The 27,578-nt window shown below is 39.2% G+C and overlaps 1 protein-coding gene across 4 annotated transcripts in view; it reads left to right on the top strand.

The window, feature by feature from the left end:
• Nucleotides 1-27,578, top strand: part of CRYBG3 (crystallin beta-gamma domain containing 3) — a 126,163-nt gene that overhangs the window by 3,731 nt on the left and 94,854 nt on the right. For 3 of the 4 annotated variants that reach the window (XR_015167246.1, XM_086410895.1, XM_086410902.1), the window contains exon 2: nucleotides 14,312-14,378. The exons of the other annotated variant lie outside the window; for it this stretch is intronic. Coding sequence is in view for 2 of the 3 variants with exons in the window: in XM_086410895.1 (XP_086267021.1) it covers nucleotides 14,312-14,378 (67 nt within the window). In the remaining variant the exon portion in view is untranslated. The remainder of the gene's footprint in view (nucleotides 1-14,311; nucleotides 14,379-27,578) is intronic. 4 annotated transcript variants of the gene reach the window in all.

The raw sequence follows: 27,578 nt of genomic DNA, 5'->3' as shown, positions 1-27,578 counted from the left end.
ATCTCTTGAAGGTTGTATACATCAGTGCGGGCAGAGTGAAAGAGGCATTAAGAAAATTAGATTTGGCACTGGGTCATAAAGAGTGTTTGGTCTCAATTTAGAGAATTTTTGTGAAGCCCCGTTCAACAGGTACTGCTAAACTGTGAAATTCAGAGGATACCTGCCTTCTAATTTTCCTTGCTTTGAGAAAATGATCTCTCAATTTTGTTTCTTTGCTGTATCACACATGATAGTGAGGCAAGAACAGCATTTAACAAAAGCCGACTGTGCACTCCTTTGGGCTGGGTACTTTTACTTATATCGTCTTTTTAAACATCACCCTCAGCCTGGAATGTTGGTATGCTTAAAATTCTGACAACTGAGGAAACTGAGGATAAGATAATTCCCAGAGGTGGCATCTTGGAAGGAACAATTTTTTGCTGAACTGGACTCTCCTGTCCTTCGTAGGACATTTGGCATCTGTGGCCCTGCCCACTAATTACCAGGAGCATCCCCTGCAGTCATTGGGAGAACCCAGAACACCTTCCCCAAGGTGGGCGGGAGGGAGAGCACTCCCAGGGGAGAACAATTTATCCCAAATCATAACTGGGATAAGTTTCAGGGGTGAGATTTGAGACTGGGTCTCTCTGACTCAGAAACTCTGATTCTTTTTACACAGCATTTTGCTCACCAACCTTCTGAACTGTGCTTCTTCAAAATACATCTGAATATGTAATTTAGTTGGACCTTTCCTTCCTTTGTTCCAGAATGGGTAATAGTGTGGACTGTTTCACATATACTCTTTTTGACTGTTCCTTTGAGTGTCCCAATGTAGTGCCATTGATAGAAGGTAAGACAGGATCACTAGACCCAAGGAGCAGGGGCTGTGTCTTATTTATCTTTTTGTCCTCTGTACCTAGCTCAGGTGAGGGAGTGAATCTCTGTTGATGGATCATTAAAACGCTTATTAGTGGCTTTTCACGAATACACTTTTCACTAAAACACTTATTAGTGGCTTTTCACAGGGTAATACACTCCTGCCCTTAAAGTGGGCATTTTTGAGACATGGTAGGGGGTGGGTACCATAAAGTTCTCTAGAGAGTGTTTGGCTCTTGATTTAAAGTTCAGAGACTATTTGCTTTTCACCATGGCTGAGTGTGGCTGATAAATGGGTTGAGCCATGATACTAGTGAGCTGAAGTGTAGGAGATAGTTTCATCAAATGTTAATAGTGCCTCTGATACCAGCTGTTATGTTAAATGTTGACCACGGCATCATTTATGTAAGAAAAAGGAGTTTTGTGCTCTGAATTTTCATGGTGATTACATTTCAAATAATGATTTGAAAGCACTGTATAAAATAATCAGTAATAGTTTGGTGGAATAAGATACCTATGTGGTGTTGAAGGGCAACATCTGAGGCTCATGCCTGCAGCAACAAAGATGACTGGAAAATTCCAGAAGTCCTCAGCTGTGAGTATTTTGTGAGAATCTTGAGCTTCCAGGTTAATGGAAAACACAGAACCTACTTTTGGCAGTGAAGTAGAAATATAGACTGTTTTAGGGTATTGAAACCATACTTTTTTTCAAGTGAGAATCTGTCTTTTGGGTTTAACAGGGTGTCTGCCAGATGTCTAACTTGAGGATTCTGTTTCTTGCTGAGGACATTTCCTTGAAAACTAACTCGATTGTACACTCTAAATGTGTGTTGAGTTTCAAGTGTACCTCAAATTGATCTGCAATAAACTTAATCACAACTTCTAACTTTTTTGAAGCAAACATTTCACCTCAGTGGAGAATATGTAAAAAAGGGTAATAGTGAATTTTATAAAGAAGAAAACAATTTTCCTTCAAAGTATTACCAGAGTTCTGATGAAGTACACTCATGTGCACATATACCAAAAATGCCAGTGCAGCTCCGATAACTATAAAACAGATTGACGTACATTCAAACTCAGGAAGGTAATCCAGACTGTCTACTGAAGAGAGAGGATTAGCATGAAGTAAAAGTTCAAGAAGTCATGTTTATCTTGAGCCTGTCCGTTCCAGAAATTTGACTGCTGTGTGTTGAGGATATTGCTAAGGTGTGGGATACAAAGATGAATAAAAGACTGAAACTGCCCTCAAATAGCTCTTAAATTAGTGGAGGAGATAAACCTGCACGTCTCTGTTTTCCAGATGAACTCATGATAAGCCAAACGTGCATTTGGTGTGTGTGACTTGTGTGGTTCAGAACACACTCACTGTTTCATGAGTGTCACACATTGTATGAGGACTTTGAACGGGCTTTCAAAGTATCTTCTCCCTCTCTTCTCTCTGAGCATGGTTTGATGAGCATCCTTTGCCGAGGCAGACTCGTGGGGAGATGGTGTAGGAGCTGTACCAGCAGGGTGAGTGGACGTGATTTCCCTCGGTCCCTCCTGCTGCTCCTTGACCCAGCAAGTCTTAGATGGAGGCAGAAAAGCACATTCTTGCAAAAAATCGTCATTCCAAGTGAGTGGACATCCTTATACAGAATGGTTGGGTGTTGACAGAGAAACAAATTGGTTTTGTGACTAGAAATAATTCGTTGTGTGGCAGTCATGAATGCCAAGTACTGGTACAGCTCCAGCAGGGTTATCCCTCAGTGTTTAACCCCTGGGGGTATTTAACTGGAAATGTGCCAAAGCAGTGAAACAACCAAAGTTTGCTTTAGTTGTTTAGTCAAGTGTTCCTTTGTGCCTGACAGATTAGTGATGACAAAACTAAACCACCCTTAATTGAGGCCCTAGTAAGATCCAAGCCCTGTGCTTGGGGCTTTCAACCTATACAACCACCTAATACTCAGAGCAACCTTATGAGACAGGAATCTTTACTCCATTTTACAGACACATAATTTAAGGCTTGGAGAGGTCCAATAGCTAATCAAAAGTCTCACAGATCTTGTGGTAGAGTGAGGAGTCATTCTCCTTCCTGAATTCAAAACCTACAGCATTCTGTGACTGCTGCTTCTGCTCAACTTGGGAAAAAGACCCAAACAGAAGGCAGGGCTTAGAAAATGTTTTGAGTGCAGATAAGACCATGGCCTGCAGATGGCCTGGGTCAGTGCTCACAACAATAAAGAACTGATGCTCCTGGCAGTTGAGAGAGGAAATTATATATACTTTATAAATTTATATTTAAACACATAAAAAGGGTTAGTCTCCTAAAAAGATACAAATTAAGCCTATAGCAAGATACCATATGCCACCTGTCTGATAATCAAAACTTGAGTTCAATGTAGGTATACAGGAGCTCTGGTACACTGCTAGCGGGAGTGTAAATCGAGACACCAGTTTGGAGGGAAGTTTGATGAACTCTATCAACATCATACATTCACATACCCTGATTTAACAGTTCCCTTTTAGAAATTCCACTGGATGTATACAGCTTGCAAAACAAGCCCAAAGTTGACACTACAAATTTAGTCATTGCAGTGTTGTTTTAATTAGCAAGAGATGAAGATTAAAATGAAGTCTTATCAATAGTGGACTAATGGGTAGATCACCATGTATCCATATAGTGGACTATTACGTGGCTGTCAAAAAGAATGATAAAGCTTTTTGTATACTGATAAGAAAAATACATTTAAAAATCTTTTTAAAACAAGATACAAACCACTGTGTATAGTACGCTCCCATTTGCATTTGAAAATGGGGGAGTATGGAAAAAGTCTGTTCCTACTGTTGTGTTAACTATTTGGGAAGGATGAGAGACTGGGTGAAGGAATGAGGAATAGGAGGGAGACTTCTTCATTTTAGACCTTTTTATACTTAAAAAATTATATGAATTACCTATTTCAGAAAACTGGTTATGACCTAGTGAATACCTTTGTATAAAAGAGGATAAAATAATTTATGATCCTGTGTTGGCAAAAATTCTCCAAAGGAAAAATGAACTCCATTCACTTGTTCAAGTGAGAAAAGTTATGATCGAGGCTACAAATAAATGGAATATTTATAATGCCGAATAATTGGATATTTAAATACTTTCTGCAGGTATGAGGGAGGTATATGTATTTTTAATCTGCAACGTGAAACTGGGTAGAGTTAATAGAGCCTCAAAAATACCAACTCATTTTTGTGAGATCACCTAAATCATCCACTTCGAGTAGCCATGTGACTCTGAGCCAAAATATTCTCGCAGTCTTTGATTATAAAGGAAAGGAGATGGCCCTCATAGCTAAGGTCTCTTCCAGCTTTAGAATGCCAGCCAAAACTCCGTAGGGTAACAGGTGTATGCAGGATAGGTTAGGAAGACTTTTGTTTTACTGGAAAGATCACATGAAAATGCTTTGGGTATTTCCTCTGTGTGTTCCTAACATTTTCATCATTTGATTTGAAAAGCTCACCAATGTTTTTAACAAGAATCCCTTTGGTACCACTTATGCCAGGCACTGTGCTAACCTCTGGGAATCCAGTGCAGCATGGCATTGGTTCAAAACACTCCTGCAGTTTTTGTGGGGAAGGCAGACATAGCACAAATCTTCCTTCCCTTCTTAAAATAAGTACCAGCGTGTCTCACGGGCTGTGGAGTATTTGACAGGGGTGGGCCCACTCTTAGAGGAAACTGTTTTAATCTCCTTCAGTCTGTTCCTTCTGATCTTTCTGTACACGTGTCTATTTACTACTCTTGATTTGTAAACTTTAGACAATCTATATTGGTTTCTGGTGATGGTAGATGAAGATTGAGCTATTTTATATCTCTTTCCACTTCTCTTTATTCATTCAGCCAAAATAAGTGTTATAATTAGGGGATTAAATCAAAAGTCAACTTTTCCATGTATATAAAATACAGCTGTTTAGAATAGCACAACTTACTTTGGAAGGAGCATCATCCCCTTTTAAAGGACATCTCTTATATGTCCTTTATGATAAATAGCACAAATGACAGAAATGACATGAAAATGGTATTTGAATGCTCTCATGAGTACTCATTTTATGTGATAGCTACATGATATGTTAGAAATTTCTGCTTTACTCTTTATATTAAAATTTATACAAAATATGGATATGACCTGCAGGTCACAATTTTTTTTCTGTAATTGCTGTGCTTATAACAAGGAATGAAATTCTTTGAATTTTATATTTTGATAACTGGAAACAGGTAGCGTGAGATGTAAACTGTTAACCTTTTATTGTCTTTGCTGTCAAAGTACTAAAAAGCATACCCTGGCTGGACAGGTGTTCTTGCCTGGAGAATCCCAGGGACCGGGGAGCCTGGTAGGCTGCCGTCTATGGGGTCGCACAGAGTCGGACACGACTGATGTGACTTAGCAGCAGCAGCAGCAGCAGCTGGACAGGTGGCATTGTGCTATATTAATCAAAGCTGAAAATATGTGTGGTAATCAGTTTAATTGTTCCATTGTTCTATTAGAGGTAGGTAAATAAGATCTTATTTGGCAATGTTACATTTATTATGATACGAAGAAATTGCTATTATGTACTGTTTGTACTATTAGTATTTAGCTGTTTGTCTTCTCTAGGTTCATTGCTTGCATTTTTTCACTGACTTGTTTTTACTTGCTTTTTAGAATCAACTACAATACTTTGGGATTTTGTTTGTTTTGCTTGCCTTTGAATAGTAATATACACTCTTCTAAAACAGGTATGAAATTAAAGAAAAATCAAAAAGGAAAAAAAGCACAACTCATACATAACTACCCAGAGACAAGTGCTATTCTGCTAGATCACTTCTGATACGTGTGTCTACATGTATACATATTTTTAGAAAAAGTAAAAGTCTTCTTCAGGATTTTGAAACTTGATTTTTTTTCCCACTTAACATTGGTGCTTTATCATTTTATACAATAGTACATATACTCTTAGAAATAATCAAAATAATTTAATTTTAATCTTTTGAAAGATCTTAGATGGGTCATCACTTTTCAGAATCTAGTGTGAATGTCTTAATGTGTCTCTGTTTACAGAGGGTTTGTATTCTGATGGGAAAGTTATATAGATTTATATATAACGTGCTTTGTAGTAAAATAAAGTGAGATGAGGGAAGAGGACGTGACAGAAGTAGTGAGTGTAGAGTAAGGTATAGAGAGGATGCTCATGAGGCCTATCTGCTGGGTGACACCTGACCCAAGACCTACGTGATACTTGAATTAATATGAATGAATGTTAATCGTTCAGTGATGTCCAACTTTATGTGACCCCATGGACTGTAGCCCACCAGGCTCTTCTGTCCATGGGATTTCCCAGGCAAGAATATTGGAGTGGATTGCCATTTCCTTCTCCAGGAAATCTTGGAAGATCAGGAAATGAGCAAATCAGAGCAAAGGAGTTTCCAGGCAGAGGGAAAAGCATGTTTCAAGATCCTGGAGCAGGCTCATGTTGGCACAGGTATCAGAACAGGCAGAAACAACAGAATGGAAAGGAGTCAGGGGCCAGATGAGGTCAGCCTTGGTCAGGAGTTGAGATGATAAGATTACTTTTTAAGAAAACTATCACTTGAGCGTGGGTTTGTATGTGTGTATATATTTGTATCCTCTTAAGTAGTTTTTCAGCTTGTTGGTCTCAGAAGACTTGACAGAGGAGGAAGGGCCTGAGTTGGAGGTGAGGTCAACCTTGGTCAGCCACTGGGAAGGTCCAGGCTCACCTGTTTTGGGGTCTCCAGAGCTCCTCTCTCAGGTGGTGTGTCAAGTGGTACACGAATGAGTGTCCCATTCTAGACTGCAGCTAGAGTACTGCTTTGAGTTCATGTCACAGTAAAAGATCAGGGTATTGATCCTTGTGATGTTTGTCACAACTGTTCAGAATCTGAGGGGTTTGAGGAAGAGGACTTTGGGATAATACAGCAGTTGCTGATGTCACGTGTAGATGGACAGCTCAGGTCACGTCAAACCGCCTGAGATTCTCACTTTGTAGCCTGTGATTGAACTGTAATTATGGCTCTCATTTTGGGAACAAGTGATAGGAACAGGAAGTAAATCAGCTTCCAGGTAGATAGAAAAATTATAGGAGAGGGTTGACATTATGGGGAAAGAACTGTCAGAAGCTCTAAGACTGCAAAGCCATGGAGCTTCATGATCATATCTATTACCCTCCTCCCTGCTCCTAGTTTCTCTCCAAAGAGGTCTGACATTGAGACACCAGATGTTTGGGCTAAAATGCATGCTGTTTGACTGTCTTAAAAGTGCAGCTTTTACTTACCTTTTAATTTGAAACCCAGAAATAGCCATAACCACCTGTTTTATATTCTGCTAATGGTCATTAAAAAAAATACAAGTACTACTCTACTGCTGGCAGTCACTGTTTATGAATGGACAGTTTTCCAGATGGTTGTTTGGAAATTGTCAGTGTGGAACTCTGTTTTTATCCCTGCAGAAGCAGGGTTGGAGATGCTGGGTGGGGCTCCAGGCCAGTAGATAAAAGTCAGTTTAATCTGTAATGTACTGTACCTTCAGTTGGGATTCCCTGGTGGCTCAGACAGTGAAGAATCTGCCTGCAGTGCGGGAGATCTGGGTTCAGCCCCAAGGTTGGGAAAATCTCCTGGAGGACGGCATGGCAACCCACTCCAGTATTCTTGCCTGGAGAATCCCCATGGATAGAGGAGCCTAACAGGCTATAATCTGTGGGATCACAAAGAGTTGGACACGACTGAGCAACTAACCACAACCACACAGTACCTTCAGTACAACAGTGAGCAAAGAGAACTCTAGAGCTTGTCTAGTGAAGATGTGTTTCAAGAAAAGATCCCCAAGGTAATGTAGATGCCCCATGGCATGAGAAGGCCCTTTGGAGGGTATGGGGGTAAAGTTCAACCTATATTTCAGCACTTGAGTGGCCATGAGAGGGAGAAATCCAAGGGAATAGAGAACAGGCCCCTTGGTGGCCTCAGTCACTTTGAAGTCAGGGACAGTAGAAGTTCTGTCTCCTTGTTGTCATGCCCTAATATTTTAACTGAATTGGCTTCTTGATCACGGTCTTTCTCTTTCTTTACCACAAAAGCCTCAAGATTCATCTGACTTTTCCTCTTTCTACTCACTCTGCTTATTGGAGGGTCATATGTGATTTTAGATCTGGCAGAGGGCTGATCTGATCCTTTCAATGTACGTGTTTGAAAAAGGAAGATCCAGAAAGGGGCATTTTGACTGAAGAGCCTTTTGTCCATAACATGCCATCCCTGAAACAGACCTCTGTCCATTTTGAGTTTTTGCAGAGCTTTTCACTTCTGGTAACAGCAAGAAACAGAGTCGGTTGGGAAGAGATCCCCTCCTTGTTCCATAGTCTTTTTCATTTAGTCCTCCAAGGCTTTACTGAAGTGATGTGGACCAGGCTGCCAGAACTAGCAGGGTTTTATGTTAGTGAGGGAAGAGAGAAACAGATTAACCTGTATTCTCATTCCCTGTCCTCAGCAACATAGCTGAGGACTATAGACCACCCCTTCTAGGATGAAAGTGAAAACCCAGAGTGGGAAAGAGAGGAGGCAGAGAAGAGAAGTCCTCAGCACAGGCCCCTAGGAATGGTGGCAAGTTCCTGGGGGTAGTGGGTTGGGGGTCCTGCTTATAGATAAGGCCATGCCCAAACCAGGCATGTGTGTTCCATTACTCAATCGTGTCCAACTCTCTGCAGGCACATGGACTGTAGCCCATCAGGCTCCTCTGTCCTTGGGATTTCCCAGGCAAGAATGTTGGAGCGGATTTCCGGTTCCTTCTCCAGGGGAATTGTCCTTACCCAGGGATCAAACCTGCGTCTCCTGCGCTGCAGGAGGATTCTTTACCTACTGAGCCACTGGGGAAGCCCCAAACAAGGCACCACCTTCTATGAAGTCACCTTGAGTTTGAGAATGCTCAGAATTATGGCCATGATGTTACCAGTACCAGAGATTGCCTCCTTTCTGGAAATAGCAAGAAATCACAGACTCGGGAATCCACTGAAAAGTGGGCTGGCCTTAGGAAGACAGTTATGGAAGCTGTATTCGGTTCTTCAATATTTCCAGATTTTTCTGATGCAGCCACCATAACGGTGTGTGAGAGAAACGGCAGAGTAAGAGGTGGTACTCAACTGCCTTGTTGCAGGAGGGGGAGGAGTGAAGAACTTTGTCTTCCTCACTCTGCCTCCACCCACATCCGTTCCTGCATGACTATCCAGTGACCGTCTAGGAAGGGGCATTCTCACCACTTGAGGGACTGACTCTGGAAGAGGCCAAGCAGCATCCCTTGGGTTTCAGTCTGTGGTAAACACTCAAAGAGGGGATTTTTTTTCCCGTCCCACTGGACTTTGCATACCCTGCATGCTCATTCAGGCAACAGCTCTTCACTAGGACCATCTCTGCTGAACATCAGTGTTGGAAAATGGGTGCTATTTCACAGGAGTGAGCTTTCAAAATAATTGATACCTATCCTTTAATTATCACCATATAACACATTTAAATAATGGATATCCCTCCAACCAGATCATTCTTTTCTCTGTGCAACACTCAGTTGCTGGTTTCAGCTCAGTAAAGAGGCTCTCACGCTGTTGTTTATCAAGAACGTGATCAGAGAACGGCCTGCATCTGAACAACCCACGGAAGGGGATGCCGGTTGTGGAAAATGTGGATTCCTGGGCCCCACTCCAGCTGGAATCCTTGACTGTCAGGCCCCCACATCTGTTTAATAAACAACTGTGCAGGTGATTATGGTGCCTCTAGAGAGGGATTCTTAGGGAAAGAGGGCCAGGGCGTTGTCTGATGTGTTCACTGCTCGTTTTCTAGTATGTACCAAGAACAGCGTCTGGCACCTAAAAAGTGCAAGGACATATCTGGTGACTGAGTTCTTGGACCTAGTTTTCTCCTCCTTACTTTCTGTGAGTTGGGGAATCTTGTTAGAATTTGATTAAAAGTAATAGTGTAAGATATTTTAAGTGAGAGGATAGGGACTCTCTGTGTAAATTATTTGAGCTTTAGAATGTAAAAATGCCTTCTTTTTTTATGGCCCAGGGGGTTTGTTTTATTTTATGTCTGGCATAAAGTAAGTGGATTTTTAATGGCTATACATTGGATTCCTGGTTTTCAGCTATGGTCTAAATAAGGCTGCATCAAAAATGAGGAGCTTCTGTATCACTTTGACCTTGACGCTTATCTAGATTTAATTTCCTGAGTTGTGTTAGCTAAGTTAGATGAGGATGTTAAAATTCAAGGTAGTCTTATTTGTGCCCACGTGTGATCATGATGCCTGCCTCCTCACCCCCTCCCTTGAGCAGAATGTGTACTTTCTAAAAATACTGCTATTGAAATACTCCCAGGTCCCAAAGGGGATTAAATTGTGAGAGAACAATAGAAAAGGCTTGTCTTTCTTAAGATTTGAGATCATCTGAATTTGAAAAGTTTTTCTTTCTCTTGTATTTTATTTTTGAGTCTGAGAGTACCAGTCCAAGCCTTTTGAAACTTTTCTGTTAATAGTTCTTCTTTTCCTTTTCTTTTTTTTTAAATCTAGGCTGACATCTAAATATCCAGTGTTTCAAGTATCTTTATGAATCCTGTCCTAATTTTTGTGTGTTTGGTTTATAAGTCAGTTGAAAATACCTCTGTTCCTATTGAGTAATCGTCTCCCAGCCCGACTTCTCTCTTTTATATCTTTTGAGAAAAATTGTTGCTGGATTAGAGTGGATGGTACATTCTTTCAAGAGACTTACATACTAATGTGTCATTAAGGAAAAAGGACTACTGTGTATTATTATATTGTTCTTAATGGCACAGTGTTTTCTGATTATGCAGACACAAACAGAATGTTTGATAGCAGTTATTTTTACAGTCCATCTGACAAACCATACTTGAGTGCCTTCACAGTGCCAAGCACGATGCTAGGCTTTGGGATACAGCCATGAATGATACGGTCCCTGGGTTATATGAGTTCAAATCTAGTTAGACAAATGGACAACCAACCAGCCATTATGGTAATTACTAGCAGGAATGTATGAGGGGTATCACTCTGTGCAGTGGGGGCACAAAAATTACAGGTTAACATAGAAATCAATTGGGAAGGATTAGGAGTTGGACATGGTGGGGAAGGGTGTTGCAGGCAGGAGGAGAAAGTAGTTTGCTGGTATGTGAATTTGGTGTGTTCTGAGAATGGGTTCTAGGTGACAGGTGTATCTGCAACCAGGTCATGAAGAACTGTCTATAGTTACACTAAGGACTCTTCATTTCATTCATCAGCTGATGGAGAATCACTGAAGGAGTTTTTGAGCAGAAGAGTATCATGGTCAGATTAATGATCACTGTGTCTAAGAAGAATGGATTGAACCAGAGCCATCCGGAGGATGTCAGAGACAAATGGAGAAGGGACTCCAGACATCCAGGAAGGACATGGGGAAAGCTTTAACTGAAGCACTGATTTTTCTACTTAATCCAGAATTTTAAAATGTTGTTTGTTTTAAAACTTGACACATTTTAAAATTTTGGTTTAGCCATAAGATTCATGAAAGATAAACCTTAGGATATAAATTTCAACAAGTTTTACAAAGTGTCAAATATTAACTGCTCTTGGTGATTTCAGCTTTAAATTCTTCAGTTGTTTGCGCAATGCAGAATGCTTATGTTCTGACTTAAAACTTTTTTTTTTTTTTTGGCATTTTGTGTGTGTTTACAGTGTGGAAATAATTATAGCTACTTGAAAATCCTAACTTCTGCCTTAAATCCCATGGACCCTGAGCTGCATTTTCTGCAGAGCTTTTGTACTGGGAAAGACACTTTTTACTGTTTTCATATACAATTTCAGTAAGGCAGTGAGCTTATAGTGTTAGTCGTTCAGTCATGTCGGACTCTCTGTGACCCCAGGGGCTGAAGCTTGCTAGGCTCCTCTGTCCACGGAATTCTCCAGGCATGAATACTGAAGTGAGTTGCCATTTCATTCTCCAAGCTTATAGAATACCCTGTGAACACTCTAAATAAATATACTTTCAGAAATCTTGAACTAGGATACTAAATTGTCTATTATATATTTAGATAGATTATATTTATAAATTAACTAGATTCAAAATAGACTGTAGTTAGAAAATACACTTATCAAATCACCAAGGTTAGTAGTATTCATGGTTATACCCCAAATGTTTATATCATGCTCTTTTTATGTGTATTTTGCCAGCCTCTTTTTTTTGATTTGAGCTTAGATAGACAAGTATTGAATTTAATTTAAAAAAAAAACTGAATTATAAATAACCCTGTGGCAAAAGATAAGCCTAGTAAAACAGGAAAAAACAAAGATAACCCACTCACATTTAAAATGTTAACCATTTAAGACATTATTTTATAGACATGTCCATGTAATATGGGTTACAATTCTGACTTGTACATTTTTTTTTCTACTTTGTCCCTATTTTTCCCTATGGAGTTTTCATATGTTAAACACATAGCTTATGTATTTATTTACATGCTTAATTTTTCTTACTGGCATTTGAGCATGGCCGTATCTTTTCTGTCCTTGTATTCCTGCATAGAGTCCGAGACTGAATGAAATTTGAATCCATTGTATTTTCCAGGTGTTCATCATCTATTTTTTCCTTCTTTTTTTTTAAATCATTGTCATTTGTTGCCTGGATAGTCTGCTCAATTGTACTGGATTGTATGGATAGAAAATCTTAAGTAGCACAAATTGTGTCCTTGCTTAGTATCCTAATGGGAGCTGTGGAACCCCCCTTCCCATTCCCTCTCCTGCCAGTCACCACGATTCCATCCATGTGTTTTTCCTCACCCAGCCGTTCTCCTGCCTGAAGGCTTCCCAGTGCTAGCAGAACAAAGGTCACATTCTGTGATGGGTCAGACGGATTCTTCTTGGTCTGGCATCCACTAACCTCTGTTCTCATTCTCATCTCTCCAGGATTATCGCTGCCTGTCACAAGATCCTGTGCTTCAGTCTTATCTTAAAAACAAACAAACAGAACTCGGTGGTGGTGGTGGTTTAGTCGCTAAGTCCTGTCCAGCTCTTGCGACCCCATGGACTGTAGTCTGCCAGGCTCCTCTGTCCATGGGATTTTCCAGGCGAGAATACTGGAGTGGGTTGCCATTTCCTTCTCCAGAGGATCGTCCCAATCCAGGAATCGAACCCACATCTCCTGCATTGCAGGCATATTCTTTATCGACTGAGCTACCCCCCAAATACTGTATCATTATCAACCCCTGCCTTTGTACCTCCTACATGGACACTTGACTGAGCGGGCAGAGTCTCTGCCTCTTCCTTCCTCTGTGCTCCGTGCCACTTCATTCATTCAGCAGTTATGAATGAGTTGTACTTGTACCAGACTGTATTATTAGTTTGTTTATCAGTCTCCCCTACTAGACCTTGTTTTACGAAGATCCTGACCTACTTGTTCTTAAATCCTCAAGGCCATGCACGATTCCTAGTTCATGGTAGAGTGCCACAGTAATCTTTAGAGTGAAGCTGCTCAATTTGTCTCAGATTATGAAAGTATGAAAACAAAATAACGTGTTGACGTAAAGAGTTAATTATCTAGATCTAAAATGTATATGTACCTAATAGGCAAAATAGGTTATTATGACATCTTATAAGATATCTGTGAAGGTATTCCAGACAAGACAGTTAAAAGTGACTATCTGGAAAATCAGATTTTTAAGGCACCATCTGGGACACACTTGTGTGTACTTAGTCGTTCAGTTGTGTCTGACTCTTTTTGACTCCATGGATTATATAGCCTGCCAGGCTCCTTTGTCCATGACGATTCTGCAGGCAAGAATACTGGAGTGGGTTGCCCTGCCCTCCTCCAGAGAATCTTCCCAACCCAGGGATCAAACCCAGGTCTCCCACATTGCAGGCATATTCTTTACTGTCGGAGCCACCACGGAAGCCCAAGAACATACTTGGGATTAGATAAACCTACATCTCTCTCTCTCTCTCTTTTTTTTTTTTTTTTGCATCTCTTTTAAATATTCCTAGAAATCTCTATATGATCCTGTAAGTTTATAAAAATTTGTTGATTGGAAATATATTTCAAATAACCCTTAGCATAGGATTAAAAAAAGACTGGGCTGTAGAGAACCTTAAGATAAATACAGTCAAAAAGAGGGCCATCACTTTCCAAGATTATGATAGTTGTACACTGGCGCTGCTTTGTTCAGGTGCATCGTTGGTGTGATGCTGGTCATAAAACAGAATGGACTCACCAAAATGTCTGGAGCCTGATGAGCATTTTTGAATGTGTGTTTCAAGTGTAGACACTCAAATCAATAGCTTCTTAGTGTAACACTTTGTATGTGAATCTTTGGGGCATTACAGATAAAAAGGACCTTTCAGTTTTTGCATTAAACACAGAAACTGTATGATTTCAGTAATTCTCTTTTAATTTCAAAAAAAACTTTTTTTTTTTCCAGTGTTGAAAATGAGCCCATGAGCACAAGTCAGAAAAAGGAAAATATACTTTCATCAGAAGCAGTGAAGGTATAGTTTTAAATTAATATTATTTTATATCAAGCAAATGATTTTTTCTTAATTTCTGCTCGCTCTTCTTTCTGATTCTGTCATCTCATTTCACATTTCAAAAAGAGCATAAAGTCTTATTCCTTATTGGAAACTCTAGCCCAGTTCTGCTGGATATTTGCATCTTGCAGTGGGGTTGGGGGTAGATCATTGAAGAAAGGCTTGAGACAGTGCTGCTTTTACCCCAGCTGAGCCACTAACCAGCTGTGAGGTCTTCCACTGAGACATTTAACTTCTCTGTGCCTTGGTTTTCTAATCTGTAAATTGTGTCATCTAACCTCCACTCTCCCTTTCCCCTAGGAAGTTCTTCAATTTATGTTGTGTTTACTCAAATGCTCCTGACAATTAAGAGTGCTTCTGAGGGCATAGAAGTTAATGACCTATTTGTACATGGCATTAGTATGTGACATGTTTGTTTAGCTCATAAGTGAACTGGCTTTCTCTGTATCTACAGAACAACCATGAAATCATATATGCTACACTTATATGCAGATCGTTATTGATAAGTGTGGTTAAAAATCTCTGAAAACTGCTAAACCTTATAATACTTCTTTTTCATCATAAGTGATTTCCTAGAAATTGGATGTTTGTGTTGGTTGGGAGTGTGAGGCTAGGATCAAGTTCTGACAGCTGTTCGACATTCATGGAGTTTGGGCCCAGTTACTTTCTTTTTAAATGACTTGTGACAGTCAGTCAAGGAGAAAGCTTGTCAGGGATTCCCAGGTACATTAGCCTGGTCAGTGGAAGGACCAGAAAGTCAACTGAATCCTTCTTTACTGATAATTCTTCATTACTCTTAAACATTACATGAGGTCCAGAGGCCTTAAAGATGGTAAAGGTAAAGCTGTTTTCAGTTTTTATTCCTGCCTTGTCCACCATAGTTAACAATATAAATATTTTTGAAAGAAAAAAAAAATCAGAATCTGATTTTTCTTTTTTACTTTTAAACTTTATTGAAAGAAAAAAATCAGAATCACCTTGCTTCCCTTTCCTTTCTTCTTCCTTTGTGAGTTTGGCTACTAACTCCTGCCCCCTGGGTTTTATAGCACTTCCTGCCTATTCTTTGGCAGCCGGTCATTAGTCAACTCACTGGTTTACCGCTGCATGGACTCTGCAGCTTTCTCTGTCCTGTTCAGTTTTTACATGTCCTGAGTTGCCCAGCTTCAAGATTTTTACTTCTCATTTTATGTGCAGCTTTGCTCTTGAGTTGTCTCACAGGAAGCATGTGTTTTACTTCTGAAATCTCCAACTAAGAGGTTTCTTTATCAACCAGTTCCTGTCATTCCCTGTCTTAGTCCTTCATTGCCTCTGAGCCCACCTTTGAGCTTCAGCAAACCTTCATGCTTTCCCTGCTCTTTTCTCTTCTCCAGGTTGCTACTTGTTTGCCTTCTCAACCTGGAACTGATAGGTATCACTTCAGCTGTTAAGCTCACTGAAAAAAATGTTGGTCTTCAAACTTGGCCCTGAAACTTTAGTTTCTAATAGAACTGCTTTCTATCTGCAGAGATTTACTCCAGAAATTATTCTGGCCTCAGTAAGTGTATATGGTGGGCAGTATAGTGGCTGGGCCCCCATGGTTACCATCTTCTCTATCCATTTTTAATATATTGGTTTGAATGTTCAGGATACTTTCAGTTTGGGATTTGGGCCCCCAAGTAAATAGGGCTTATAGTCATGAAAGTTATTCTCTTATGGTTTGAGGCCTATAGGATTACTTATATCAATACATGGGCAGTCTGGTTAGCCTCTCACTGGTATAGTGGAAGCATTTGGGGCCATGTAAGCTTGTTTGTTTGCTATACTTTCTGGAAACTACTGGTAGGCTTGCTCATCTTTGCTTCACAGACCCGGTTGTGGTGGGACCTACTATTGCCAGGCATCAAAAATATGTATTTTGCATATTATATTCCTCTGTAAGTTATTACATGATATTGGGTATAATTCCCTGTATTATATAGTAAATCCCTGTTGCTTCAATTAAAGAAAAGGAAAAAAGTACATATTTTGATAATATCAATAGTTAGGCCCATACTTTGGGGGACTAAAAAGGTTAGCAATGATATTTATGATCCTGTTATTTTAAATAGTCTCATTTAAAGTTTTCTCACTTGGCAAGTAGCATAAAACATTCATTTGTTTTCTTTCTAATGAATGGTTTTCTGAAACATAGTGCTCCATTGTAAAGTGACATTTCTTGCCACACTTCCATCTTCATAACCTGAATTTTATGATAATGCCTTCCATGATAAGGAAAAATGTGCACCATTTTTCCTCTCCCATGTAAAATGTAACAGGTTTATGTACAATAAATGTTTTTATACATTTCTTTTTGTATTTGACCTTGAGATACCAAATCAAGGTGTTGAAGATTGTTTTGTTATAAATTTAAGCTACAAAAAAAAATTATATTTTCTTAAAGAACTAGAGACTATAGAACCTTTGTATTATTTTTGGATGTAATTAGATTCTTGGTTCTTAAAATATATATGCTATACAAATTTCACTGTTTTGCTAACATTGAAATCTGTTTCTCACATGTGCATCTACCATTCCACTGAAATATAAATTTCTTCTGTATTAATCAGTTTTTATATCTAGCTGGTAAAACTTCCAGATATTTAGTCTGTACTCTATTCAGTTTTTCTTTAGGGAATGTGTATTCTTGTCTTGTAGCCTTAGACTCTTGCTGCGTTCACGTCTATCATTTTAAAGAGAGGGAAGGCATGTTATAACACCCTGCTCCCTTCTGCCTACTTCAGAAACTCTTCATCCCTTCCCACTTTCCAAGGCTCACCCCCTAAATGCCCCCACGGGTGATAATGGTCTCTAATTTCCTGCCTTCTCCTGGACTTCGCTTTTCACGGTGTTCATTTCTCCATCTTCATTGGATTCTTCTATTTCACTCTTAATATGTAAAATAATTTTTTTTTCTTTCATTGGTCTGGTTTCCTTTCAGTCTATCATTTCATTTTATTGCTACCCTTTACCCAAAGATTCCATATGGAAGTCTGTCATAATCACTATTTAACTCTTAATGCTTTCTCATCGGACTCTGGTCCCCCTTCCTGGTTTGCTTAGACATGGGAAAACTAGTATTGTGCCTCACATACATGTCATAGGTGTTCAGGTCAGTCGCTCAGTCGTGTCCGACTCTTTACGACCCCATGGACTGCAGCACGCCCGGCTTCCCTGTCCAACACCAACTCTCAGAGCTTACTCAAACTCATTTCCATTGAGTCAGTGATGCCATCCAACCATCTCATCTTATGATGTCCCCTTCTCCTCCCACCTTCAATCTTGCCCAGCATCAGGGTCTTTTCCAATGAGTCAGTTCTTTGCATCAGATGGCCAAATATTGGAGTTTCAGCTTCAGCATCAGTGCTTCCAAAGAATATACAGGACTGATTTCCTTTCAGATGGACTGACTGGGTACCCTTACAGTCCAAGGGACTCACAAGAGTCTTCACACCACAGTCCAAAAGCATCAATTCTTTGGCGCTCAGCTTTCTTTATAGTCCAACTCTCACGTCCATATGTAACTACTGGAAAAACCATACCTTTGACTAGACAGACCTTTGCTGGAAAGGTAATGTCTCTGCATTGTAATATGCTGTCTAGGTTGATCACAGCTTTTCTTCCAAGGAGCAAGTGTCTTTTAATTTCATGGCTGCAGTCACCATCTGCAGTGATTCTGGAGCCCCCCAAAATAAAGTCTGTCACTGTTTCCATTGTTTCCCCATCTATTTGCCAAAAGTGATGGGACCAGATACCATGATCTTAGTTTTCTGAATGTTGAGTTAAAGCCAACTTTTTTACTCTCGTCTTTCACTTTCATCAAGAGGCTCTTTAACTCTTCACTTTCTGCCATAAGGGTGGTGTGATCTGCATATCTGAAGTTATTGATATTTCTCCCAGAAATCTTGATTCCGGCTTGTGCTTCATCCAGCCTGGTATTCATATGATGTACTCTGTGTATAAGTTAAATAAGCAGGGTGACAATATACAGCCTTGAAGTACTCCTTTCCTGATTTGGAACCAGTCTGTTGTTCCATGTCCAGTTCTAACTGTTGGTTCTTGATCTGCATACAGATTTCTCAGGAGGCAAGTCAGGTGGTCTAGTTTTCCTGTCTCTTGAAGAATTTTTCAGAGTTTGTTGTGATCCACACAGTCAAAGGCTTTGGCGTAGTTAATAAAGGAGAAGTAAATGATTTTCTGGAACTCTCTTACTTTTTCAATGATCCAGTGGATGTTGGCAATTTGATCTCTGGTTCCTCTGCCTTTTCTAAATCCAGCTTGAACATCTGGAAGTTCACGGTTCACATATTGCTGAAGCCTGGCTTGGAGAATTTTGAGCATTACTTTACTAGCACGTGAGATGAGTGCAATTGTGCGGTAGTTTGAACATTCTTTGGCATTGCCTTTCTTTGGGATTGGAATGAAAACTGACCTTTTCCAATCCTGTGGCCACTGCTGAGTTTTTCAAATTTGCTGGCATATTGAGTGCAGTACTTTCAAAGCAGCATCTTTCAGGATTTGAAATAGCTCAACTGGAATTCCATCACCTCTACTAGCTTTGTTCATAGTGATGCTTCCTAAGGCACTCTTGACTTCGCATTCTGGAATGTCTGGCTCTCGGTAATTGATCACACCATCATGGTTATCTGGGTAGTGAAGATCTTTTTTGTACAGTTCTTCTGTGTATTCTTGTCACCTCTTCTTAATATCTTCTGCTTCCGTTTTTGTCCTTTATTGAGCCCATCTTTGCATGTAATGTTCCCTTGGTATCTCTAATTTTCTTCAAGAGATCTGTAGTCTTTCCCATTCTATTGTTGTCCTCTATTTCTTTGCAATGATCACTGAGGAAGGCTTTCTTATCTTTCCTTGCTATTCTTTGGAACTCTGCATTCAAATAGGTATATCTTTCCTTTTCTCCTTTGCCTTCCGCTTCTCTTCTTTTCTCAGCTATTTGTAAGGCCTCCTCAGATAACCATTCTGCTTTTTTGCATTTCTTTTTCATGGTTGTTAAGCAAGAGTAATTCCATGAAACCTGACCTCTTGCTACCCATCCCATCAGTAACTTGTTCTCAGTTCTTACTGTGTATAACCAGTTGAGACACTTGATTTTCCAAGTTGTCTTCTTTCCAGAAGTTGTATGTTTTTATATTTGCTCTTATGACCTTGTACATTCTAGTTTCTGTTCCTGCCTCTGGCCATTCCCTTGAGTTTCCTTCACTGATTCTTTTTTGAGGGGAGTGAAATAGAAAAGAATAGCTTTATTGCTTTGCCTGGCAAAGGGAGCCACAGCAGACTAATGCCCTCAAAACTCTGTTGGCATAAGAGGAGGTAATGAGATTTATAGTAATGGTTCAAAGAGGAGGGTGTGATCAGCTCATAGCCATCTTTGATTGATTGGTGGTGAGGTAGTTGGGAGTCAGCATCATCAATCTCCTGGTCCAACCAATCTGGAGTCTAGATGCTTGTGGGAAGCACACAGTTAACTTCTTTTGGTAGGAGTTTCAGTATCTGCAAAATAGCTCAAATATATTATTATGTATATTCATTTAGGGGGGTACCAGGACCCTGCCCCAAAGCTATTCTGTTGTTTCCTTTTTTATTTTATTGAAGGATAATTGCTTTATAGAATTTTTTTTTCTGTCAAACCTCAGCATGAAATAGCCATAGGTATATATATATATATCCCCTCCCTTTTCAACCTCCCTCTCATCTCCTGCCCCTCTAGATTGACACAGAGACCCTGTTTGAGTCCCTGAGTCATACAGCAAATTCCCATCGGTATCTATTTTACATATGGTAATGTAAGTTTCCATGTTACTCTTTCCATACATTTCACCCTCTCCTCCTCTCTCCACACGTCCAGAAGTCCATTCTCTATGTCTTTCTCCACTGCTGCTGTTGCTGCTGCTGCTAAGTTGCTTCACTTGTGTCCGACTCTTTGCGACCCCGCAGACTGCAGCCTACCAGGCTCCTGAGTCCATGGGTTTTTCCAGGCAAGAGTACTGGAGTGGGGTGCCATTACCTTCTCTGCTGCTGCCCTGTAAATAAATTCTTCAATACCATTTTTCTAGATTCTGTATATATGTGTTAGAATATGATATTTATCTTTCTCTGACTCACTTCACTCTGTATAATAGGTTCTAGGTTCATCCACCTCATCAGAACTGACTCAAATGCATTCCTGAGTAATATTCCATTGTGTATATGTACCACAACTTCTGTATCCATTCATTTGTCAACGGAAATCTAGACTGCTTCCATTTCCATTCCAGTTCCATCTAGAACTGCTTCCACTGTTCTAGCTATTGTAAATGGCACTGCAATGAACAATGGGATACATGTGTCTTTTTCAGTTTTGGTTTCCTCAGGGTATATGCCTAGGAGTGGGATTGCTGGGTCATATGGTGGTTTTATTCATAGTTTTTTAATGAATCTCCATACTGTCTTCCATAGTGGCTATATTAGTTTACATTCCCACCTACAGTGCAAGAGCATTCTCTTTTCTCCACATCCTCTCCTGCATTTATTGTTTGTAGACTTTTTGATGATGGCCATTATGACTGGTGTGAGGTGATATCTCATCAAAGTTTTGATTTGTATTTCTCTGATAATGAGTGATGTTGAGCATCATTTCATGTGTTTGTTAGCCATCTGTATGTCTTCTTTGGAGAAATGTCTGTTTAGGTCTTTTTCCCACTTTTTGATTGGGTTGTTTGTTTTTCTGGTATTGAGCTATATGAACTGCTTGTATATTTTGGAAATTAATCCTTTGTCAGTTGTTTCATTTGCTATTATTTTCTCCCATTTTGAGGATTGCCTTTTCATCTTGCTTATAGTTTCCTTTGCTCTGCAGAAGCTTTTAAGTTTCATCAGGTCCCACTTGTTTACTTTTGTTTTTATTTACATTACTCTAGGAGGTGGGTCAAAGCAAGAAGATCTTGCTTTGATTTATGTCATCAAGTGTTCTGCCTATGTTTTCCTCTAAGAGTTTTATAATTTCTGGTCCTACATTTATGTCTTTAATCCATTTTGAGTTTATCTTTGTGTATGGTGTGGGGAAGTGTTCTAATTTCATTCTTTTACATGTAGCTGTCCAGTTTTCCCAGCACCATTTATTGAAGAGGCTGTCTTTGCCCCATTGTATATTCTTGCTTCCTTTGTCAAAAATAAGGTACCCACAGATGCATGGGTTTATTTCTGGGCATTCTATCTTGTTCCATTTGCCTATGTTTCTGTTTTTTGTACCAGTGCCATACTCTTGATGACTGTAGCTTTGTAGTATAATCTGAAATCAGGAAGGTTGTTTCCTCCAGCTCCATTCTTCTTTCTCAAGACTGCTTTGGCTGTTCAGGGTCTTTTGTGTTTCCATATGAATTGTGAAATTTTTTGTTCTAGTTCTGTGAAAATGTCATTGTTAATTTGATAGGGATTAAATTAAATCTGTAGATTGAATTTGGTAGTTAGTTATTTTCACAATGTTGATTTTTCCTACCTAGGAACATGAAATATCTCTCCATCAGTTTATGTCATCTTTGATTTCTTTCATTAGTGTCTTTTAATTTTCTGTGTACAGTTCTTTTGTCTCCTTAGGTAAGTTTATTCCTAGATATTTTATTCTTTTTGTTGCAGTGGTGAATGGGATTGATTCCTTAATTGCTCTTTCTGAAATCTCAATGTTAGTATATAGAAATGCAAGTGACTTTGGTGTATTGATTTTGTATCCTGCCACTTTGCTAAATTCACTAATTAGCTCTAGTAATTTTCTGATACTATCTTTATGGTTATCTATGTATAGTATCATGTCATCTTCAAACATTGAGAGTTTTACTTCTTCTTTTCTGATCTGGATTCCTTTTATATCTTTTTCTTCTCTGATTGCTATAGCTAGAACTTCCAGAACTATGTTGAATAATAGTGGTGAAAGGACACCCTTGTCTTGTTTCTGATCTTAGGGGGAATGCTTTCAGTTTTTCACCATTGAAAATAATGTTTCCTGTAGGCTTATCACATATGGCCTTTACTATGTTGAGGTAGGTGCCTTCTATGCCCATTTTTTGAAGAGTTTTAATCGTAAATGGGTGCTGAATTTTGTCAAAGGCTTTTTCTGCATCTATTGAGATGATCATATGGTTTTTATGTTTCAGTTTGTTAATGTGTATCACATTGATCTATTTGCATATACTGAAGAATCCTTGCATTCCTGGAATAAATCCAAATTGATCGTGGTGTATGAGTTTTTTGGTGTGTTGCTGAATTCTATTTGCTAAAATTTTGTTCAGGACTTTTTAATCTATGTTATCAGTGATATTGGCCTATAGTTTTCTTTTTCTGTGTTGTCTTTGTCTGGTTTTGATATTGGGGTGATGGTGACCTCCTAGAATGAGTTTGGAAGTGTTCCTTCCTCTGTAATTTTTTGAAAGATTTTTAGAAGGATAGATATTAACTCTTCTCTAAATGTTTGATAGAATTCTCCTGTGAAGCCATCTGGTCCTGGGCTTTTGTTTTGGGGGATTTTTTTTTATCATGGCTTCAATTTCAGTTCTTATAATTAGGTTGTTCATAATTTCTATCTTCCTGGTTCAGTCTTGGAAGATTGAACTTTTCTAGGAATGCAGTGAAAGTGCTGCACTCAATATGCCAGCAAATTTGAAAAACTCAGCAGTGGCCACAGGACTGGAAAAGGTCAGTTTTCATTCCAATCCCAAAGAAAGGCAATGCCAAAGAATGTTCACACTGTCACACAATTGCACTCATCTCACATGCTAGTAAAGAAATGCTCAGAATTCTCCAAGTCAGGCTTCAACAATACGTGAACCGTGAACTTCCAGATGTTCAAGCTGGCTTTAGAAAAGGCAGAGGAACCAGAGATCAAATTGCCAACATCTGCTGGATCATTGAAAAAGCAAGAGAATTCCAGAAAAATATCTATTTCTGCATTATTGACTATGCCAAAGCCTTTGTGTAGATCACAACAAACTCTGAAAAATTCTTCAAGAGATGGGAATACCAGACTCCCTTACCTGCCTCCTGAGAAATCTGTATACAGGTCAGGAAGCAACAATTAGAACTGGACATGAAACAACAGACTGGTTCCAAATCAGGAAAGGAGTACCTCAAGGCTGTATATTATTACCCTGATTATTTAATTTCTATGCAGAGTACATCATGAGAAACTCTGGGCTGGATGAAGCACAAGCTGGAATAAAGATTGTCAGGAGAAATACCGACTACCTCAGATAAGCAGATGATACCACCCTTCTGGCAGAAAGTGAAGAAGAACTAAAGAGCCTCTTGATAAAAGTGAAAGAGGAGCAACATTCAGAAAATGAAGATCATGGCATCTGGTCCCATCACTTCATGGCAAATAGATGGGGAAACAATGGAAACAGTGGCAGACTTTATTTTGGGGAACTCCAAAATCACTGCAGATGGTGACTGCAGTTGTGAAATTGAAAGACTCTTGCTCCTTGGAAGAAAAGTTATGACCAACCTAGATAGCATATTCAAAAGCAGAGACATTACTTTGCCAACAAATGTCTGTCTAGTCAAAGCTATGGTTTTTCCAGCAGTCATGTATGGATGTGAGAGTTGGATTGTAAAGAAAGCTGAGTGCCAAAGAATTGATGCTTTTGAACTGTGGTGCTGGAGAAGACTCTTGAGAGTGCCTTGAACTGCAAGGAGATCCAACCAGTCCATCCTAAAGGAGATCAGTCCTGAGTGTTCATTGGAAGGACTGAGGTTGAAGCTGAAACTCCAATACTTGGCCACCTAATGCAAAGAACTGACTCATTTGAAATGACCCTGATGCTGGGAAAGATTGAGGGCAGGAGGAGAAGGGGATGACAGAGGATAAATGGTTGCATTGCATCACCATCTCAATGGACATGAGTTTGAGTAAACTCCAGGAGTTTGGTGATGGACAGGGATGCCTGGAATGCTGCAGTGCATGGGGTCACAAAGAGTCGGACATGACTGAACTGAACTAAAAAATCTGTCCATTTCTTCCAGGTTATCTATTTTGTTGGGATATAGTTGTTCATAATAGTCTCTTATAATCCTTTTTATTTCTGAATTTTCTCTTGTAACATCTCCTTTTTCATTTCTAATTTTGTTGATTTGATTCTTCTCTTTTTATTGAGTCTGGCTAAGGGCTTGTCAGTTTTGTTTATCTTCTCAATGAACCAGATTTTAGTTTTATTAATATTAATATTTACTATTGTTTCTTTCATTTATTTTTCATTTATTTTTGCTTGGATCTTTATTATTTCTTTCCTTCTACTAATTTTGGGGTTTTTTTGTTCTTTGGAAAAGAAGTTTTTTTAGGTGCAGCCATGAAATTAAAAGATGCTTACTCCTTGGAAGGAAAGTTATGACCAACCTAGACAGCATATTGAAAAGCAGAGACATTACTTTGCCAACAAAGGTCCGTCTAGTCAAGGCTATGGTTTTTCCTGTGGTCATGTATGGATGAGAGAGTTGGACTATAAAGAAAGCTGAGCACCGAAGAATTGATGCTTTTGAATTGTGGTGTTGGATAAGACTCTTGAGAGTCCCTTGGACTGCAAGGAGATCCAACCAGTCCATCCTAAAGGAGATCAGTCCTGGGTGTTCATTGGAAGGACTGGTGTTGAAGCTGAAACTCCAATACTTTGGCCACCTAATGTGAAGAGCTGATTCGTTGGAAAAGACCCTGATGCTGGGAAAGATTGAGGGCAGGAGGAGAAGGGGACAACAGAGGATGAGATGGTTGGATGGCATCATCGACTTGATGGACATTGGTTTGGATGGACTCCGGGAGTTGGTGATGGACAGGGAGGCTTGGCGTGCTGCAGTTCACGGGGTCACAAAGAGTCAGACACGACTGAGTGACTGAAGTGACTGACTGTTAAGTTGTCTATTCAGTGTTTTTCTTGTTTCTTAAGCTAGGATTGTATTGCTATAAACTTCCCTCTTAGAACTCCTTTTGCTGCATCCCATAGTTTTTGAGTTGTCATATGTTCGTTGTCTTTTGATTTCCCTTTTGATTTCTTCAGTAACCTGTTGAGTATTTAGAAATGTGTTGTTTAATCTCCACGTGTTTGTGTTTCTTACAGTTTTTTTCTGGTAATTGATATCTAATCTCATAGCATTGTGGTTGGAGAAGATACTTGATGATTTCAATGTTCTTAAATTTACTGAGGTTTGATTTGTGACCCACAATGTTATCTGTCCTGAAGCATGTTCAATGTGACTTGAGAAGAAGATGAATTCTTCTGCATTTGAATGGAATGTCCTGAAAATATCAATGAGATCCATCTCGTCTAATGTATCATTTAGGACTTGCATTTCCTTACTTATTTTCTGTTTTGATGATCTGTCCATTGGTGTGAGTGGGGTGTTAAAGTCTCCTACTATTATTGTGTTACTCTCAGTTTCTCCTTTTATGTCTGTTAGTGCTTGTCTTATGTATTGAAGTGCTCCTATAATGGGCACATAGATATTTAGGATTGTTACGTCTTCCTCTTGGATTGATCCCTTGATCATTATGGAGTGTTCTTCCTTATCTCTTGTAATCTTTATTTTAAGGTCTATTTTGTCTGATATGAGGATTGCTACTCCAGCTTTCTTTTGCTTCCCATTTGCATGGAATTTGTTTTTCCATCCTCTCACTTTCAGTCTATATGTGTTTTTAGGTTTGAAGTGGGTTTCTTGTAGACAGCATATATGTGGGTTTTGTTTTTGTATCCATTCAGCCAGTCTGTGTCTTTTGGTTGGAGCATTTAATCCATTTACATTTAAAGTAATTATTGATATATATGTTCCTATTGCCATTTTCTTAATTGTTTGAGGTTGATTTTATAGATCTTTTTTCTTCTCTTGTATTTTTTGACTATATAAGTCCCTTTAACATTTGTTGTAAAGCTGATTTGGTTGTACTGCATTCTCTTAACTTTTGCTTGTCTGAAAAGCTTTTTATTTTTCCATCAATTTTGAATGAGATCTTTGCTGGGTACAGTAATCTTGGTTGTATATTTTTCTCTTTCAGTACTTTAAATATATCCTGCCATTCCCTTCTGGCCTGCAGTTTCCGCTGAAAGATCAGCCTCTAAGCATATGGGGTTTCCCTTGTATGTTACTTGTTGCTTCTCCCTTGCTGCTTTTAATCTTCTTTCTTTGTGTTTAGTTTTTGGGAGTTTGATTAGTTTGTGTCTTGGTGTGTTTCTCCTTGGGTTTATCCTCTGTGGGACTCTTTCCTTTTCCATGTTGGGGAAATTTTCAACTATAACCTCTTCAAAAATTTTCTCATAACTTTTATTTTTCTCTTCTTCTTCTGGGAACCCCCATATTTCCAATATTGGTGTGTTTAATAGTGTCCCAGAGGTCTCTGAGACTATCATCAGTTCTTTTCATTCTTTTTATTTTATTCTGCTCTTCAGAAGTTATTTGCACCATTTTATCTTCGAACTCACTGATAGGTTCTTCTGCTTCACATATTCTGTTATTGATTCCTTCTAGAGTATTTTTAATTTCAGTAATTGTTTGTCTCTGTATGTTTATTCTTTCATTCTTCTAGGTCTTTGTTAACTGATGCTTGCATTTTCTCCATTTTGTTTTCAAGATTTTTGATCATCTTTACTATCATTATTCTGAATTCTTTTTCAGGTAATTTGCCTATTTCCTCCTCATTTATTTGGACTTCGGTGTTTCTAATTTGTTCCTTCATTTGTGTAGTATTTCTATGCCTTTTCATTTTTTTTTAACTTACTGTGTTTGAGGTCTCCCTTTCCCGGCCTTCAAGGTTGAATTCTTTTTTCCTTTTGGTTTCTACCCTCCTAAGGTTGGTCCAGTGGTTTGTGTAAGCTTAGTATAGGGTGAGATTTGTGCTGAGTTTTTGTTTGTTTTTCCTCTGATGGGCAAGGCTGAGTGAGGTGGTAATCCTGTCTGCTGATGATTGGGTTTGTATTTTTGTTTGTTGTTTAGATGAGGCGTCCTGCACAAGGTGCTACTGGTGGCTGGGTCTTTTATTCAAGTGGTTTCCTTTGTGTGAGTTCTCACTATTTGATACCCTCTAGGGTTAGTTCTCTGGTAGTCTAGGGTCTTGGAGTCAGTTCTTCGACTCCAGGGGCTCAGGGCTTGATACCTACTTTTGCATGATTCTATATATTC

This window comes from Bos grunniens, chromosome 1 (genome assembly GCF_055505025.1).
Source record: "Bos grunniens cultivar Pamir isolate PY7600 chromosome 1, Bosgru_T2T1.0, whole genome shotgun sequence".
Classification (NCBI taxonomy): Eukaryota; Metazoa; Chordata; class Mammalia; order Artiodactyla; family Bovidae; genus Bos; species Bos grunniens.
The sequence above is the reverse complement of the archived record's forward strand: the minus strand, read 5'-3'. Positions and strand labels throughout refer to the sequence as shown.